This window comes from Aquarana catesbeiana, linkage group LG13, assembly GCF_042186555.1.
Source record: "Aquarana catesbeiana isolate 2022-GZ linkage group LG13, ASM4218655v1, whole genome shotgun sequence".
Taxonomy (NCBI): domain Eukaryota; kingdom Metazoa; phylum Chordata; class Amphibia; order Anura; family Ranidae; genus Aquarana; species Aquarana catesbeiana.
Window position 1 is genome coordinate 33,540,698 of NC_133336.1, and position 17,965 is coordinate 33,558,662.

General features: G+C 43.4%; 1 protein-coding gene across 7 annotated transcripts in view; it reads right to left on the reverse strand.

Moving 5' to 3' along the window:
• Positions 1 to 17,965, reverse strand: part of CEP128 (centrosomal protein 128) — a 361,449-nt gene that overhangs the window by 216,061 nt on the left and 127,423 nt on the right. For 5 of the 7 annotated variants that reach the window (XM_073610795.1, XM_073610794.1, XM_073610793.1 and 2 more), the window contains 2 exons: positions 8,732 to 8,855; positions 3,490 to 3,653 (listed from right to left, as the gene is read on the reverse strand). In XM_073610795.1, coding sequence (XP_073466896.1) covers positions 3,490 to 3,653; positions 8,732 to 8,855 — 288 coding nt within the window. The remainder of the gene's footprint in view (positions 1 to 3,489; positions 3,654 to 8,731; positions 8,856 to 17,965) is intronic. The other 2 variants (XM_073610796.1, XM_073610792.1) reach the window with 1 other exon arrangement.

Here is a 17,965-nt window from a genome sequence, read left to right on the forward strand (position 1 = left end):
TTGAAATTAATGGGCAGTGCTTCCAAAGCACCTGAAAAGTGCTTCAAAAGAGCCGCAACACGGGAGTTAAAGCGGGGTTCCACTCAAATGTTTAACTTAATCTTACCCCCTTCAGTTAATTGCACAGATGTTCAAATGCCGCACAAATTTTTTATTTACCGCTGTAATTACCTTTATATTGTACTTTATTGTGGCACTACCTGTCTCTCCTCCCATGGGAGTAAGCATGTTTATTGCCTTTCCCCGGCGCCGCACTGTCTCCTGGGAGCTTAGTGTCAGGCTTCCCAAGATTCAGTGTGGAAACAATGATCATGCGTGTGAACAAGCTGTGAATGAACAGCATTCACCCCCTCCAGGAAATCAATGCTTGTGGGCTTCATATGCCCACAAGCAAGATGGAAACAGCCAGCATTAGCAAAGTGTCTCAATGACCCAAAAAAAAAAAAAAAAAAAAAAAAAAAAAAAGATTGGTCGCCGGACTCCCACTTTAAAAGCACCCCGCTAAAAGCGTTGCTAAACAGCAGTAAAGCACCGCTAAAACAAGCAGCGCTTTAGCACTGACGCGGCCCCAGTGTAAAAGGGGGCCTTAGAGCAGCATATGCTCCCATCCAGATGACTGATTTTTTAGGGAAGGCCTTACATATTTGAGCAGGAGAATGCTAAACCACATACTGCTTCTATTAAAAAAGACATGGCTTTGTAATAGAAGAGTCTGGGTGCTTAACTGGCCTGTCTGCAGTCCAGACCATTCACCAATTGAAAATATTTGGATCTTGAAACAAAAAATGCGACAAAGAAAACCCAGGACTGTTGAGCAGTTAGAATCCTATATCAGGCAAGAACGGGACAATCTTTCTCTCCCAACTTTTTTGAGACGTGTTGCTGTCATCAATTTCAAAATAATCATATTTTTTTCTTGTAATGGTGCATTTTCTCAGTTGAAACATTTGCTAGGTTTTCTATTTCCTAGTGTAAAGTATAGGATTATGAGATTTGCAAATCATCATATTGTGTTTTTATGTAGATTTTATACCGCGTTCCAACTTTTTTGGAATTGTGGTTGTAATACACAGATTAAGCCCTGGTTCACACTGGAGCATTTTGACATGGGATTTGACATGTCAAATCGGCAGCAATTGCCATCAATGGCACCGTCCTAATCGGCGCAACTCCACATCTGCGGCGCTGCACCGATTTCAAAAAGTAGTTTCTGTACTACTATTTGTGATTTCAGGCTGCGATTTACATTGACATCTGCACAGATGTCTCTGAAATCATTTTATGTCTCTACAGCGTTTCTGCACAGATGTCTCTGAAATCGCGGCCGAAATCAGGACTGACATGCTGGAGTGAAATTGTGCGAGTTCAGCCGAACTCGCACGGCTTCATTCCCACAGCTCAGTGTGAACCTGGATTAAATAGGGGATCTTTTTCACCTTCCAAAACATTTGTGTTTTAGTGCATCCAGTCCTAAGATTTACACAGCTCTATCTGCCAGGGCATGATACATTATATTATCTTCTGCAAATCAGTTACACTTCCATGTATTGTCTTTTCCCCAACATGTAACTGGCCAGTATCATTCTGGTCTCTCCTCCTTACAGAATGCTTCTTGTTAGCACATGCGCACTGCAGCACACCTGATAGGGTCTCTGACCTGCTTTTTGCTATACCAGTCTGAGTTTTGCTGTATTTTGACCGGAAGAGGCCAAAAACAATCCTCCATCATAGGGTTAAAGTGGTTGTAAAGGCACAGTGAGCCAATCAGAAAAGAGGTGGATCCAGGCTGCTCTGTGCAAAACCATTGCACAGAGCAGGTAACTATAACGTGTTTGTTATTTAAAAAAAAAAAAAACCTAGATGTTAACATCCCTTTAAATAGGAACCAGGGAACACATTGACTGCATTTTACAAAGTCAGATTCAGGGCCATCTAGAAGAGGGGAAGAGCAGACACTAAGGATTTTAGGGTTCAAGAGTTAGAGTGACCTGCTGAAGATTTCATTTGCTGAAATCTGGGCAATATGAGCAATAAGATAAACACAAGCATATTTTGCAATCTGTGTCTGATGGTTGCACTATTATTTACAGAAGGGGTACTAAACAGCAAGGGTCAAGTCAGTGGCTGCATTGAAATTTCCTCTAATAAAAAAACAAACACTCAGTTTTGCTCTAAACTGTACATCAAGACTGCAAATTTTAGTCTTCTTCTGAAAATGCAGTTTACCTGGCTGTCAGGCTAAACCACTGGCAACAAACTTTGAGATTCACTAACCCAGATCAAGCATGCCAATCAAGAAGGTAAAATAAAGATGAGAAGTCCCAATCTGTATACTTGTTCTGGGCCAGACACTCAAAATAATAAAAGAAGTTGAGCAAGCATTACAGCCAGGCAGAAAGCATTGTCGGACAAAAATAAACAATAGAAAGCTCAATGTTTTTCCTCTCATGACAGGATTCCTATAACCACTTCAGCCCCGGAAAGATTTACACACTTCCTGACCAGGCCATTTTTTGCGATACGGCACTGCGTCGTGTTTACTGACAATTGCGCAGTCGGGCGATGTTGTACACAAATGAAATTGTGAAATCGATCCCCCCCCCACAAATAGAGCTTTCTTTTGGTGGTATTTGATCACCTCTGCAGTTTTTATTTTTTGCACTATAAACAAAAGAAGGAGCAACAGTTTTGAAAAACACCCAATATTTTTTGTTAGAGTATGCAAAAAAAAAAAAAAATTCTTCATCAGTTTAGGCCAATATGTATTCTGCTACATATTTTTGGGAAAGAATAATAAAAATAAAGTGTATATTGATTTGTTTGCGCAAAAGTTATAGAGTCTACAAAATAGGGGATATATTTATGTTATTTTTTATTAATTTTTTTTTTTACTAGTAATGGCGATGATCAGTGATTTATAGCAGGACTACGACATTGTGTCGGACAGATCGCACACTTTTTTGGGACCATTGACATTTATGCAGTGATCAGAGCTAAAAATAGCCACTAATTACTGTATAAATGTCACTGGCAGGGAAGGGGTTAACACTAGGGGGTGATCACGGGGTTAGGTGTTCCCTAGGGAGGTGTTTATAACTGTGGGGGGAGGGGACTGACTGGGAGTAGAGAGAGATCGCTGTTCCTAATCACTAGGAACAGCAGATCTCTCTCTACTTTCCAGACAGAGCAGTGATCTGTCGGTTTACATTGACAGATCCCTGTTCTGGCCCTAAGGAGCAATCGCGGGTCACCGGCGGACATTGTGGCTGCGTTCATCGGCTCTGGCGGCGTTTGCGCGCCCCCTATAGCTCTTAAAGCGGCCAACGTACACCTACGGCGATTCGCGCCAACCTGCCGGAGTATAATGATAGCGGCTGGTCGTCAGGCAGTTAAAAAAGGCTTTTCAATGCAGGCTTTACATAAACAGAATGGAATAGGACATTAAAGTGTACCTGTACACACATACATACATAGATACACCATACACACCTCCATCTGTTCTGCCATCTGAATCTTCTCTCTCTCCTTTTGGTTGAGGTTGCGTTTCAGTTCTTCCATCTCAGACAGGATAGCATTTCTGTTGAGCTGAGTGCGTAGCTCAGAGATCTGACACTCCAGTTCCTGCTTCTCCCGTTCAGACCGTTCCACCACTACTGGCAGAAAGACAAACCAAAATATCAATATTGGGTGTACAATGTTGGCCAGAATGCGAGATAAAAAAAAATAAAAAATTGGGGGTGCTTATTTCAGGTGACTGCAAAAGGACAAAACAGTGTGGTCAAGCAGTGGGAAAAGTGGATAGATTCATAGGGTGGATCACTAAAGGGATCGCCAGCAGGAGTAAGGAGGTCCTAGCTTCTCTATATAGATCTTTATATCACTAGGAAGAATCACCAGCAACAGGAAGGAGGTCCCGATTCCTCTATATAGATCTTGATATCACTAGATGGATCGCCAGCAAAAGGAAGGAGGTCCAGATTCCTCTATATAGATCTTTATATCACTAGAGTGATCATCAGCAGGAGGAAGGAGGTCCTGATTACTCTATATAGATCTTTAGTGAGACCTCATTTAGATTATGGTATCCAGTTCTGGAGACCTCACTTACAAAAAGATATTTATAAGATAACCATTTTGTCCAGGAGACAAGCAACAAAAATGGTGAAAGGTCCGATGGATAAAACATGTTTCTATGTCAGCTCAGACAAGGTAGAAATCCCTTATTAGCATAAACTGTGTGTGAAGCAACACATAACATTTAGGCTGGGTTTACACATGTCCAGCTGCAGTTGCAGTCAGTTAATAAAAGGAATCTGGTGCAGTTTTGTTCACCTGTTCAGGTGCAAATTTTTACTTGAATTTGGACCTGGCCTGGACCTAAAATCGCATAGGACTCTTCAGACAGTGGCTGCCCTGGACATGTGCGAACCAGCTCCCTTGCAAGCTGGTTCACATGTTATGTGAATCGGATGCAGTTCAAAGCACATCGGATCGGCATATATGTGAACCAAGCCTTAATCTTTTTGCTTTTCATTGCTCCTATTCTACACATTCCTAGTGCTTCAATATTCTTTGTCTTAAATTCTTACAACAATTACCTCTTAATAATTTTGTATTTTCGGATTTATTCTCAGTAGAGATGTCACTATATTTCAGGGGACTCATGGGCCCATATACAAAATGAGAGTGGCTACCACTCTTTACTGGATACCTCAGTGTTTATGCCACACTGTGTCGGCAATTTTTCTGTTCATATAATGAAAGGCACAACGTGGAGGCTGCAGTGTCCTACAGAATGTTTTCTGTAGAATGCTGCAGTAAAACAGTCCAGGAAATGAGAAGAGGTCAGTCACATGATATGGAAAGACCCTCCTCCGATTATGAGCCGATGGGTACCCCTTCTCATGTTGCCCCCCTAAACCTATTTTGCCTCATCAAATGTCTGCTTCACACTGACAGATCCTTATGGTTGTGGCTGGCATGGTGCTGTACACAGCATCCTGCCTTTGTACTCCTCTTAAGAATCCTGATCCCTAGTGCAAGCAGGTAGCTGGCTCTTGAGAGGGGCTATGCAAATTTTAAAATGCCTTGATGGACGGGTGTCAGTCTGAAGAAGTGGGCAGGTTTTTTTTTTTTAAATCAAAAAGGTGTTTATTGAACAAATTTCCATACATAGCTTCCATTGTACATACATCATGCAACAACATATCATTATTTACTATTACATTCCAATCATCATTTATCACCAAAAATCCTGAAATATTTCAATGCTCTATTACTTTATGGTCACTAACCATCAATAAAACCTCATGGGCCCCCCCCCGAGACATTGCATTAGTCTGGACATTACCAGCTCCCTAGGACTCAGTCCAGGGGTGTCTAACCATGGTGCCCAGATCCTTTCGAATCTATTGGAGCTGCCTCTGTGTTGGTAAATGTGTTTTTCCATAATTAAGGTGTTGCCCATATGAGTAATCCATGATTTCACTGATGGTGGCGAGGTCGATTTCCAGCCAAGCAGTATAAGTTTGCGTGCCTGGAATAGTGCCCTAGTGAGTGCTATTCTAGTCATCTCTTCCGGGACAATATCCTCTAGGACTCCTAGGATGCAGTGAATTGGGTCAAGGGGAATGGTGGTCTGGAACACTCGGTTAAGTGTTTCCATAACCTCACTCCAGTACCTATGGAGTTTTGGACATCTCCACAGTAGGTGAATGAGGTCCCCCCGGTGCCGCTCACATCTGCTACATAAAGGATCAGTCCTCCTGCCCATATTGTATAGTTTAAGTGGGGTGTAATGCACTCTAAGTATTATATACAGTTGGGATACCTTTTGGGCCACGTTGAGAGAGCATATATTAACAGATTGTAAAATTTCTTCCCATTGATCTCCCGTAATTGGGCCTACGTCCTGCTCCCATAGGGACGGTGCCCTGGGCGGGTGTGTTTTCAAAAGTTGCATCAGTAGCATTTGATAGCAATATGAAATAAAACCTTTAGTTTCTGTGCTGGACTGTATCAGATGAAAGATAGGGGTGGTGGACAATGTCCAGGGAGTAGCACTTCCTTGTGTGTCCACCGCGTGTTTGAGTTGGATATATGAATAATACATGGTATTTGGGAGGTTGTATTTATTTTGTAGCTCTGAGAACGTCAGCAGCTTGCCATTGCTAAATATGTGGGATAGAAGGATAATACCAAATGAGCGCCATCTGGGACCCTGTTGCAGCTTTGCTAGCTCTACATATGAAAGATTCCCCCATATTGGGCTGTATTCTGTGAAGCCTGTTACCTCCTGCAGCTGCCTTCCCTTGTTCCAGACTTTCTGTATTAAAGTAAGAGTAGGCGTTAGTTTATTGGATTTGTGAAACAATTGGGCCTCAAGGCCTAGCGGGATTGTTTCCGCTCCTGTCCCAATCAGCATTAACTGCGCCGATGAGCTAGGAGGGTCCCGGTTCATGGAGCCCACCAACTGCTGCAACTGAGCTGCTATGTAGTACAGCCAAGGGTTGGGTACTGCCAGCCCTCCGCTGTCCTTAGGGTGTTGCAGCTGTTCCAGCTTAATTCTTGGTGTGCCTGAATTCCACAGCAATTTGCGGAAGAGAGTGTTAACCACCCTAAAAATCTTTAAGTGTATTATTATTGGGGAGTTGTGTAAAAAGTAAAGTAATTGCGGCATTAAAATCATTTTTATTAAATTTGCTTTGCCCGCTAGTGACAGTTTGAGCCTGTTCCATGTGTTGATTTTGTCTCTAAATCTGGATAGCAAGGGGTGTATGTTTAGGGGGCAGTATTCCGCTATTTTAGGTGAAATTTGTATGCCTAGGTATTTGAATGATGACGTTACCGGAACCGAGCAGGAGTCCGGTAGATTCACCTCACCCCCCTCGTCCAGCAACATCAAAGCTGACTTAGACCAATTAATTGTCAGGCCAGAAAAATAACCGAACCCAGTGATGATTCTTGTCACCTCCGCTAAGGACGCTGTGGTATCCCCCAGGAAAAGCATCATGTCGTCAGCATATAGCATAATCTTTTCGTGGAGGTTCCCATATTTAAAGCCCGTAATCTGCTGACTAGCTCTTACCGCAGCCGCCAACGGCTCGATGGCGATGGCAAAGAGCAGGGGAGACAGGGGGCATCCCTGCCTTGTGCCCCTGCCCAGAGCAAACGCATGTGACATCCTGCCTGACATTCTGATAGTCGCCTTTGGGGAAGCATATAACAGTTTGACCCATGCTATAAAGCGACTTCCAAACCCAAGCTTTGATAGTACCGCCCATAGGTATCTCCAACCTACACTGTCAAACGCCTTATTGGCGTCCAGGGAGAGCAGAGCCCTGCTTCCTTCATTATCTGGCTGCAGCTGCATATTTAAAAATAGGCGTCTGAGGTTGGTGGCAGTGGACTTTTGGGCAGGTTTAAACCAAAGCTCATCAGTATTATTATTTTTTGTTTCAGGGCCCCCTCTGGGGTTAACGAAGAGGGACAGACACCAGATGTCCTCAATTGGTCTCCCCTCGCCATTCCTTCTCTTAGGCTAGGTTTCCACTAGTGCGTCCCCAAAGTCGCGCGATTTTGCCGCGATTTTTTACCGCGATTTTACCGCGACTTTTTACCGCGATTTGAAGCAATGCCTGTATCTATAGACCTCAAGTCGCATCAAAGTGGGACCAAAGTAGTGCAGGGACTACTTTGAAGTCGCTGCGACTTGAAGTCGCACAGATATGAACGGTACTCATTGGAAATCATGGGAAACAATTTGTCATGCGACTTTTCAGTCCCAAGTCGCATGAAAAGTCGCACTAGTGGAAACAGAGCCTAAGGCTCTGTTTCCACTAGTGCGACTTTTCATGCGACTTGGGACTGAAAAGTCGCATGACAAATTGTATCCCATGATTTCCAATGAGTACCGTTCATATCTGTGCGACTTCAAGTCGCAGCGACTTCAAAGTAGTCCCTGCACTACTTTGGTCCCACTTTGATGCGACTTGAGGTCCATAGATACAGGCATTGCTTCAAATCGCGGTAAAAAGTCGCGGTAAAATCGCGGTAAAAAATTGCGGCAAAATCGCGCGACTTTGGGGACGCAATAGTGGAAACATAGCCTCAGGCTATGTTTCCACTAGTGCGTCCCCAAAGTCGCGCGATTTTGCCGCGATTTTTTACCGCGATTTTACCGCGACTTTTTACCGCGATTTGAAGCAATGCCTGTATCTACGGACCTCAAGTCGCATCAAAGTGGGACCAAAGTAGTGCAGGGACTACTTTGAAGTCGCTGCGACTTGAAGTCGCACAGATATGAACGGTACTCATTGGAAATCATGGGATACAATTTGTCATGCGACTTTTCAGTCCCAAGTCGCATGAAAAGTCGCACTAGTGGAAACATAGCCTCAATGTCCACGTCAAATCCCCCTTTTCCTCCTTCTTTCACTCCTAGCTAATTTCCTCTCTTTTAAAAAGGTGTCATCTTTGCCAAATATGTACACCCTTCACGTTGGTACTGTTTGTACTCTATTATTGGATGACACCAATAAAATATATTTGGAAAAAAAAAACAAAAAACAAAAAAAAAAACCAAAGCTCAACTACCTATTTTTTACCCCCCCACCCACCCAACCGCAAGTGCAAACAAGCCCTAAAGCCACTTGGCTTAATCAGCAAACACAATGTGGGAGATGTGTAATTTACATGCATAGTGATTTTAATATACAAGATTGAGGCCCACCTGCCCGAACCCTTCTGTCCTCTTCATGGTCCTCACGCTGAATATGAGACATCTGGGAGAGCTGGAGCTGCAGGTGATTGCGATCTTCTTCCACTTTTATTAGCTGACTCCGAAGATCTTCCACCTAAAGGGCACAAATAAGAGAAAAAGGACATATAGTGGACATGGTGCCTGGAAATGAACACTCCATGCTTCTGCCGCAATCCTGTTCATGCCAAAAATTGGCCATACACAATCAGATCCAACCATTAACAGCTGGGCAAGGATCAGGGTATATACAGCTCATAAAAAGTGGGATAAGACCAGGTTCACACCGGTACGACAAACACTCCGACATTGGGAGCTCATGTCGCATGACGTGTGAAAATCAATGTTTCCCTATGGGAGCAGTCTTAACTGGTCCGACACAAGTCGGTCCGACTTTGAAAATGCTCCCTGCACTACTTTGGTCCGACTTTGATCCTACTTCAACCCATTAAATATCACTGAAGTCAGATCGCCGCCTTGGCTGATCCGACTTTGGCATGCGACTTGTACTCAGATGCTCTTGAAGGCGAACTCCACGCCAAATTAAAAGAAAAAAAAAAAAAAACCACAGCATGGGTTCCCCTCCAAGAGCATACCAGGCCCTTCGGTCTGGTATGGATCTTAAGGGGAGCCCCACGCCGAAAAAACAGCGTAGGGGTCCCCCCCAGAATCCATACCAGACCCTTATCTGAGCACACAGCCTGGCAGGTCAGGAAAGGGGGTGGAGATGAGCGAGCGCCCCCCCAAACCGTACCAGGCCGCATGCCTTCTACATGGGGGGTGGGTGCTTTGGGGCATTCACCTGAAAAAAAAAGTTTAAAAAAAACACAGCACACAGGGTAAGGCAGCTCCGGCGTCTCTTCCGACTTCTGCTCCGCTGATGTCTTCTAGCCCTCTCTGGGTCTTCACCACTCTCTCTCCGGTTCTTCTCCCTCTATCCCCTGTCTTTCGCCTCTGCTGGGTCTTCTCTGCTACCTTCTCGCTCTTTTGCTGGGTCTTCTCCCTCTGTTCTTTTTCCGATGTTGACACGATGCTCTCTCCCGCTCTAATGCGGGGTGCGCGGTGTGCCACTACTTATATTGGCATGGGGCTGGGTCACCGTGTGAAGTCATCCGGAGGTCCCGCCCCTTATGATGTCACCGCCCGGGACATGATAAGTAGTGGCACACCGCATTAGAGCGGGAGAGAGCGTTGAGTCAACATCGGAAGAAGAACAGGGGAAGAAGACAGCGGAGAAGACCCAGCAAAATAGCGAGAAGATAGCGGAGAAGACCCAGCAGAGGCAGAAGACAGCGGACAGAGGGAGAAAAACCGGAGAGAGAGCGGAGAAGAACCGGAGAGAGCTAGAAGAGATCAGCGGAGAAGACCCGAAGAGGGGAGAAGAAGTCGGAAGAGACGCTGGAGCTGCCTTAATAAATTCCTTTAACACCCTGTGTGCTGTGTTTTATTTTTGAAACTTTTTTTCAGGTGAATGGGTAGGTGTACAATGTACCCCATACTCATTCACATAGCGTGGGGGGCCGGGATCTGGGGACCCCCTTGTTAAAGGGGGCTTCCAGATTCCGATAAGCCCCCTGCCTGCAGACCCCGGCAACCAACTGCCAGGGTTGTCGGGAAGAGGCCCTTGTCCTCATCAACATAGGGACAAGGTGCCTTGGGATCGCCCCCCCATCCCAAAGCACCTACCCCCCCATTTTGGAGGGTATGCGGCCAGGTACGCCATTTTTTTGGCGTGAAGGGTTCCCCTTAAAATCCATACCAGACCGAAGGGCCTGGTATGCTCTTGGAGGGGGAACCCATACCTTTTTTTTTTATTAAAATTTGGCGTGGAGTTAACCCTAAAGATTCATACCAGACACAGTGCCTGGTATTGTCAAGGATCAAAGTGGGATCCCTGTTCACTGAAGTCAGGCGCATGTCGGACTTCAAGTCGCAGGGCAAAGTCGGATACAAAGTGGTACGACTGTCGTGTTGTACCAGTGTGAACCCGGCCTAACTTTGCACTTGCTTCTCTGGGAAATCTCTGCAAGTTGTTCCGGATTTTTCCATAGAAGAAGAAAAGGATAAAATAGTAAATATCACATAACAGGCTCCGGCAATCATGCAGAGGGCCCCATTAGTTTTAAGGATAGGCTGATCTCTCCCCACCCATCCCACTAGCTCAGACTTGATTACAACAGATAAGAATTCATATACATATTTTAGGGGCCTTTTTAGGTGTCACAAGGAATCTCTCATGTCATCAGTAGGCACTGGCTTGTGCTTCGCGATACGGTCACCTGCTGCCAGGACATTGAGGCAAAGGAGGAGATACATAAATGCAGGCAGCGGTTGCCCTGGATCATTCCCTTTGGGCAAGAGTAACTCCGCTTTTGTTGAGAAAAAAAAAAAAAAAAGCATGCCCCTCTGGGTGATCTATGTACATCACAAGGATTTTAATAAACTTTGTTGCAGATTCCTACCTTTTGTTATACTGAAATAGCAGTTTGTTTGTCTGTGTCCATGTTCAGAATGAATCTAATGGGACTGATTTTATTATCAATAAGCTGCTGCACCTGCAGGGTTCTAATGAGTAAAGTGTCAGGGTCTGCATCCCTTTAGATGTGATTTCCCTTTGGGAGTATCTCATCAAAAATGCAACTTTTGTTGCAGGGGATGCCCAAAATTTGACTTGTATTTTACTGCAGACTTCTGGGAAAATTAGTGAGCCAATCACACAACCGGAAATTACATATCTGGGGGCGAGTTCTATACACCAACTGTCTATAAAACCTCCCAGTTGCAATATTGCATTTTTCTGAAAATCACAGTGATATAGATTGAAAAAGAAAGGTAATTTCCCTGTAATATTTTTATTTACAATATGACATGTCGCAATTCTATTGTATTTGCTATTTTTTCCCTCACAAAAGTGGAGTTACCCTTTAATGAACAGTTTGCTCGATTGCATCCAGTCTCATCATTATTGTAACTGATTTAGTGTGGATACATCTCCTTTGGACAGGAGATTTTATAAGGTAGGACCACGCTGGCACAGGGCATCTTCCCTCACAAATATAGAAATTTTACTCAAGCTTGACTGCTAAATCTTGCATCCAGGAGCTGGAGACCGGTGCTCTGGCTGGGACATTCAAATCACAACATGATAGGTACTCATCAGATGAAAGCCAGCACCTCGGAGCGCTCTTGCAAAGAAAGTCTTTTAATGGCTACATATATAGAAAGCACAATACAGTAGATCGTTTGTATTGTACTTTTACACATGTAGCCAATAAAGGACTTTCTTTGTAAGAGCACTCCGAGGTGCTGGCTTTCATCTGATTAGTACCTTCTTCCCTCACACTGTAAAAATTTCTGAGAGCTTGAAGTATCTGGAATATCACGTTATAAAGGTACCTTGATGATAATTTTATTGGAATGTTTGGAAGCTTGGAAAGATCCTGCCTCTGGACATGCTTGTTTCATACATATACAGTGAGGAAAATTATTATCTGACCCCCTGCAGATTTTGTAAATTTGCCCACTTACAAAGAAATGAAGGGTCCATCATTTTTGGTGTATTTTAAATGACAGAGACAGAATGTCAATCAAAACTCCAGAAAAAAACACATGATATAAAATGTTATAAATTAAGTTGCAATTCAGTGAGTACCCTGCACAAGGCTGGAATGGGCTAAAAGACCATCACCAAGGAGCTTGGTGAGAAGGAGACAACTGTTGGAGTGATTATTCGCAAATGGAAGAAATACAAAATAATCAATCACCCTCGGGCTAGAGCTCCATGCAAGATTTTGCCTCATGGGGTAGGGATGATCATGAGAAAAGTGAGGGATCAGCCCAAAACTACACAGGAGAAGCTTGTGAATGATCTCAAGGCAGTTGGGACCACAGTCCCCAAACAAATCAATGATTTGAAAACACAATATGCCGCCATTGATTGAAATCCTGCAGCGCCCGCAAGGTCCCCCTTCTCAAGAAGGCACATGTACAGGTCTGTCTGAAGTTTGCCAATGAACATATAAATGATTCAGAGAAGGATTGGGAGAAAGTGCTGTGGTCAGATGAGACCAAAATTGAGCTCTTTGCCATTAACTCGACTCGCCGTGTTTGGAGGAAGAAAAATGCTGACTATGACCCTAAGAACACCATCCAGTCATGCACGGAGGTGGAAATATTATTCTTTGGGGTAGTTTCTCAGCTAGAAGGTACAGGCCCACTTTGCCGCATTGAGGGGCCAATGGACAGGGCCATGTATTGTAAAATGTTAAATGAGAACCTCCTTCCACCAGCCACAACAACAAAGGCAACAATTCTATTACCCACTGTATGATTGAGGTGTGCTTTTATTTTAGTTACAGATATGCAGAACTTATTCTTTCTTCAGATGTGACAGTTATCCCTTCACAATATGGATCCATCCTAAATTCCTTGTATTAATAGACATAATACAGATTTCTTTCTGGGTTTTAAACAATATTCTTATAGATATAGCGTTGCACTTCTGGATATTTAGAGTACTATCAACTTTGTGGTACAGAGAACCATCATCATCATCTTGTGGCCTTTATTATATATATATCGCCTGTTGTCTTCCCAGATTATGATAGATAGATAGATAGATAGATAGATAGATAGATAGATAGATAGATAGATAGATAGAATATTATAGCTATCTCTTTGTTGCTTTCAGGTGGCGTTATTTGAAAGTAGGGATGAACTCAGGGGTGTTCGGGCCACTTGTGTACGTGCAGCTGCAGAGCAAGGAAAGCCTCTGCTGCCTATGACCGACTGTTGACTTTGACAGGTTCCTGGTGGAATAGCTCAGGCGGGCTCAGACTCATATCTGGACGTGCCTGAGCTCATCCCTATTTGTAACCATCACTATTTGTAAATAGAAGTGAAATGATTACTGGCTTCATTAGGTTTGATTCATGTATTTTGTAATGTTTTTTTTTTAAACATCCTTTCCACAGGACTTCTGAAGAAGCAGATGTAAGCACCTCTGCCGGGTTAGCCCCCCCATATCAAAATGTTTGAAAAAATCTCATGCAGTTTGTTAGATCAGGTTAGATCAACCGTTGTTTGCGTTAGATCTCACACAGAAGAAGCAATATCAGTTATTTGCTGGGGGGGCTAACCCGTCATCAGCGCCCCCTTATCAAAAAATTGACCAAACAGTTAGCTATTTTGGAAGCAATTTGTTAGATCCAGTAAGATCAAGTGGTTTTAACGTTAGATCTCAGATAATCAGCTTATTAAGTGATTAATGAGGGGGGGCTGGCCCCCCCTTATCAAATTTTCTGGTCAAAAATCATTCAGGCTAATAGATATTCGTTAGATCCGGTAAGATCAAGTGGTTTTTGATGTGGAATATCTCTGAAATGATGTGAGATCTAACGTTAAAAACACTTGATCTTACCGGATCTAACGAATATCTATTAGCCTGAATGATTTTTGGCCAGAAAATTTTATAAGGGGGGCCAGCCCCCCCTCATTAATCACTTAATAAGTCTCTAATTATCTGAGATCTAACGTTAAAAACACTTGATCTTACCGGATCTAACAAATTGCTTCCAAAATAGCTAACTGTTTGCTCAATTTTTTGATAAGGGGGGCTGATGATGGGTTAGCCCCCCCAGCAAATAACTGTTAATATTGCTTCTTCTGTGTGAGATCTAACGCAAACAACGGTTGATCTAACCTGATCTAACAAACTGCATAAGATTTTTTCAAAAATTTTGATATGGGGGGTTAACCCGGCAGAGGTCTTTTTGAATGCAATTAGGCCGCTTTCACACCGAGGCGTCGGTGGTAAAGCGCCGCTATTTTTAGCGGTGCTTTACTGTCATTTTTGCGGAGGTATTCGGACGCTAGTGGGGCAGTTTTAACCCTTTTTCGTCCGCTGGCAGCGGTTTGGCCGCGCTGCCCATTCATTTCAATGGGCAGGAGCGGTGTACACACTGCTCCAAAGATGCTGCTTGCAGGAGTTTTTTTAATGTCCTGCCAGTGCATCGCCTCAGTGGGAAAGCCCTCGGGCTTTCCCACTGAGACTGCAGTGGGAGCCGTTTTTCGGGCACTTTACAGGCGCTATTTTTAGCCCAAAAGCGCCTGAAAAACGCCCCAGTGTGAAAGGGGTCTTACTGAAATAAATTAACTTTTTGATTATATTCTAATTTTATGAGATACACTTTATTGATTACAGGTTCATCTCTGGTCAAAACTTTTTTTCTTTTTGTTAGGCCCCTTTCACACTGAGGCGCTTGTAAACTGCCAGTAAAACACTGTGCACTTTTGAAGAGCTTTTCAAGCGCTTTTGAAGAGCTTTCCATTCATTTCAATGGAGAGGAGCGTTTTTTCACCACACCTGCCAGCGCACTACCCCAGTGTGAAAGCATTCATTGATTTTAATGAAAATAGGTTTTCGTGAGCCTTTCAGGCGCTTGTTTTAGCGTGAAAGCACCTTAAAAGCGCCTCAGTGTGAAAGTGGTCTTAAAGTTCATGTTAACCACTTCCCAACCACCTGCCAACCATATACTGCGGCAAGAGCCTCTAGTGCGTAAATTCACGTACTTGTACGTGATTTTGACAATAGCCACTAGGGGGCATGCGTGCGTCACCGGAGCCGCGATCGCACGCTGATTGGCCACAGAGGGAGCCAATCAGCGGGCCCGGCGGATGTGATGTCCGCCGGGCCCCCTGATTCTGTCCAGAGACAGGACGGCGGTCTGCCGATGTAAACAAGCAGACAGGCATGGACACTCTGACCTACTGAGGGAACACAGTTAACCCTTTGATTGCCCCTGATGTTAACCCCTTCCCTGCCAGTGTCATTTGTACGGTGACAGCGCATGTTTTTAGCAAAAAAAAGTGTCAGGTGTCCGATCTGTCCGCCGCAATGTCACAGTCCAGCTAAAAATCACTTATCTTTGCTATTACAAATATATATATATATATATATATATATATATATATATATATATATATATATATATATATATATATATATAAAAGCCATATATCTATCCCCTATTTTGTAGATGCTATAACTTTTGCTCAAACCAATCAATATACGCTTTCTGGGATTTTTTTTTTCCACCAAAAATATGTAGCAGAATACATATTGTCCTAAATTGATGAAGAAATTAGATTATTTAACCACTTGCCGACCAGCTGCCGTCATTTTTCTTCAGTTTGTGTAATAGACACAATGGGCATGTGTGTGCCCACGGCGCCAGAGCCGATGCGCGTGATCAGCGGCTGCGATGTCTGCCAGCCATCCGCAATCGCTCCACAGAGAGCCAGAACGGGGATCTGTCAATGTAAACAAACAGATCCCCGTTCTGACAGGGGAGTAGAGAGAGATCATCTGTTACTAGTGATCAGGAACAGCGATCTCTCTCCTCTCCCAGTCAGTACACTCCCCCCACAGTTAGAAACAACTCCCAGGGAACAAATTTAACCCCTTGATCACCACTAGTGTTAACTCCTTTCCTGCCAGTGTCATTTATACAGTAATCAGTGAATTTTTATAGCACTGATCGCTGTATAAATGTCACTGGTCCCAAAAAAGTGTCAAAAGTGTCCGATCTGTCCGTCGCAATGTCACAGTCCTGTCTAAAAAAATCACTGATCACCACCATTACTAGTAAAAAAAAAAAATAATAATAACAAAAAGGTCATAAATCTATCCCCTATTTTGTAGATGCTATAACTTTTGCACAAACCAATCAATATACGCTTTTTTGTGATTTTTTTTTTTTTACCAAAAATATGTAGAAGAATACATATCGGCCTAAACTGAGGAAGAAATTTGTCTTTTTTATATCTTTTTTTGGGGATATTTATTATAGCAAAAAGTAAAAAATTTTGCTTTTTATTTTTCAAAATTGCCACTCTTTTTTTGTTTATAACGCAAAAAATAAATACCGCAGAGGTGATCAAATACCACCAAAAGAAAGCTCTATTTGTGGGAAAAAAAGGATGTCAATTTTGTTTGGGTACAACATCGCACGACCGCGCAAGTGTCAGTTAAAGCAACGCAGTGCCGAATCGCAAAAAAATGGCCTGGTCATTAACCACTTCCCTACCCAGCCATAGTAATAGGACGTCCACAGATGGGATCTCCCATCCTGGGTGGACGTCATATGACAGCCTCGGGTTCCCGGCCGCCTAGGGGCGCACGCGCGGCCGCGTTGCTCGGAACCCGGTGCATGTGCCCGGCGGCCGCGATCTCCGCCGGGCACCCGCGATTGCCCGTTAACCGGGCCGGACCGTGGATCTCTGTGTGTAAACACAGAGATCCACGTCCTGTCAGCTCAGAGGAGAGCAATCTGTGTTCCCAGAATGGAGGAACACTGATCGGTCTCCTCCCCTTGTGCGTCCCCTCCCCCTACAGTTAGAAGCATTCCCTAGGAAACACATTTAACCCCTCCCCGCCCCCTAGTGGTTAACCCCTTCACTGCCTGTCACATTTACACAGTAATCAATGCAATTTTATAGCATTGATCGCTGTGAATGTGAATGGTCCCAAAAATGTGTCAAAAGTGTCCGATGTGTCCGCCATAATGTCGCAGTCACGAAAAAAAATTGCGATCGCCGCTATTACTAGTAAAAAAAATAAATAAATAATTTTTTTTTTAAAAATGCCATAAATCTATCCCGTATTTTATAGACGCTATAACTTTTGCGCAAACCAATCAATATACGCTTATTGCGATTTTTTTTACCAAAAATATGTAGAAGAATACATATCGGCCGAAACTGAGGAAAAAATTTGTTTTTTTTTTTAAAAATTGGGATATTTATTATAGCAAAAAGTAAAAAATATTGTGGTTTTTTCAAAATTGTCGCTCTTATTTTGTTTATAGCGCAAAAAATAAAAACCGCAGAGGTGATCAAATACCACCAAAAGAAAGCTCTATTTGTGGGGGAAAAAAGGACGTCAATTTTGTTTGGGTACAACGTCGCATGACCGCGCAATTGTCGTTTAAAGTGCAACAGCGCTGAAAACTAAAAATTGGTCTGGGAAGGAAGGGGGTGAAAATGCCCGGTATTGAACCGGTTAAGGGGGTAAATCCTTCCGGGGCTAAAGTGGTTAAAGTGTACTTTTTCCAAAAAAATGGCAGCTAAAAAAACGCTGCGCAAATACTGTGTGACATAAAAAATTGCATTGAATGCCATTTTATTATCTAGGGTCTTTGCTAACAA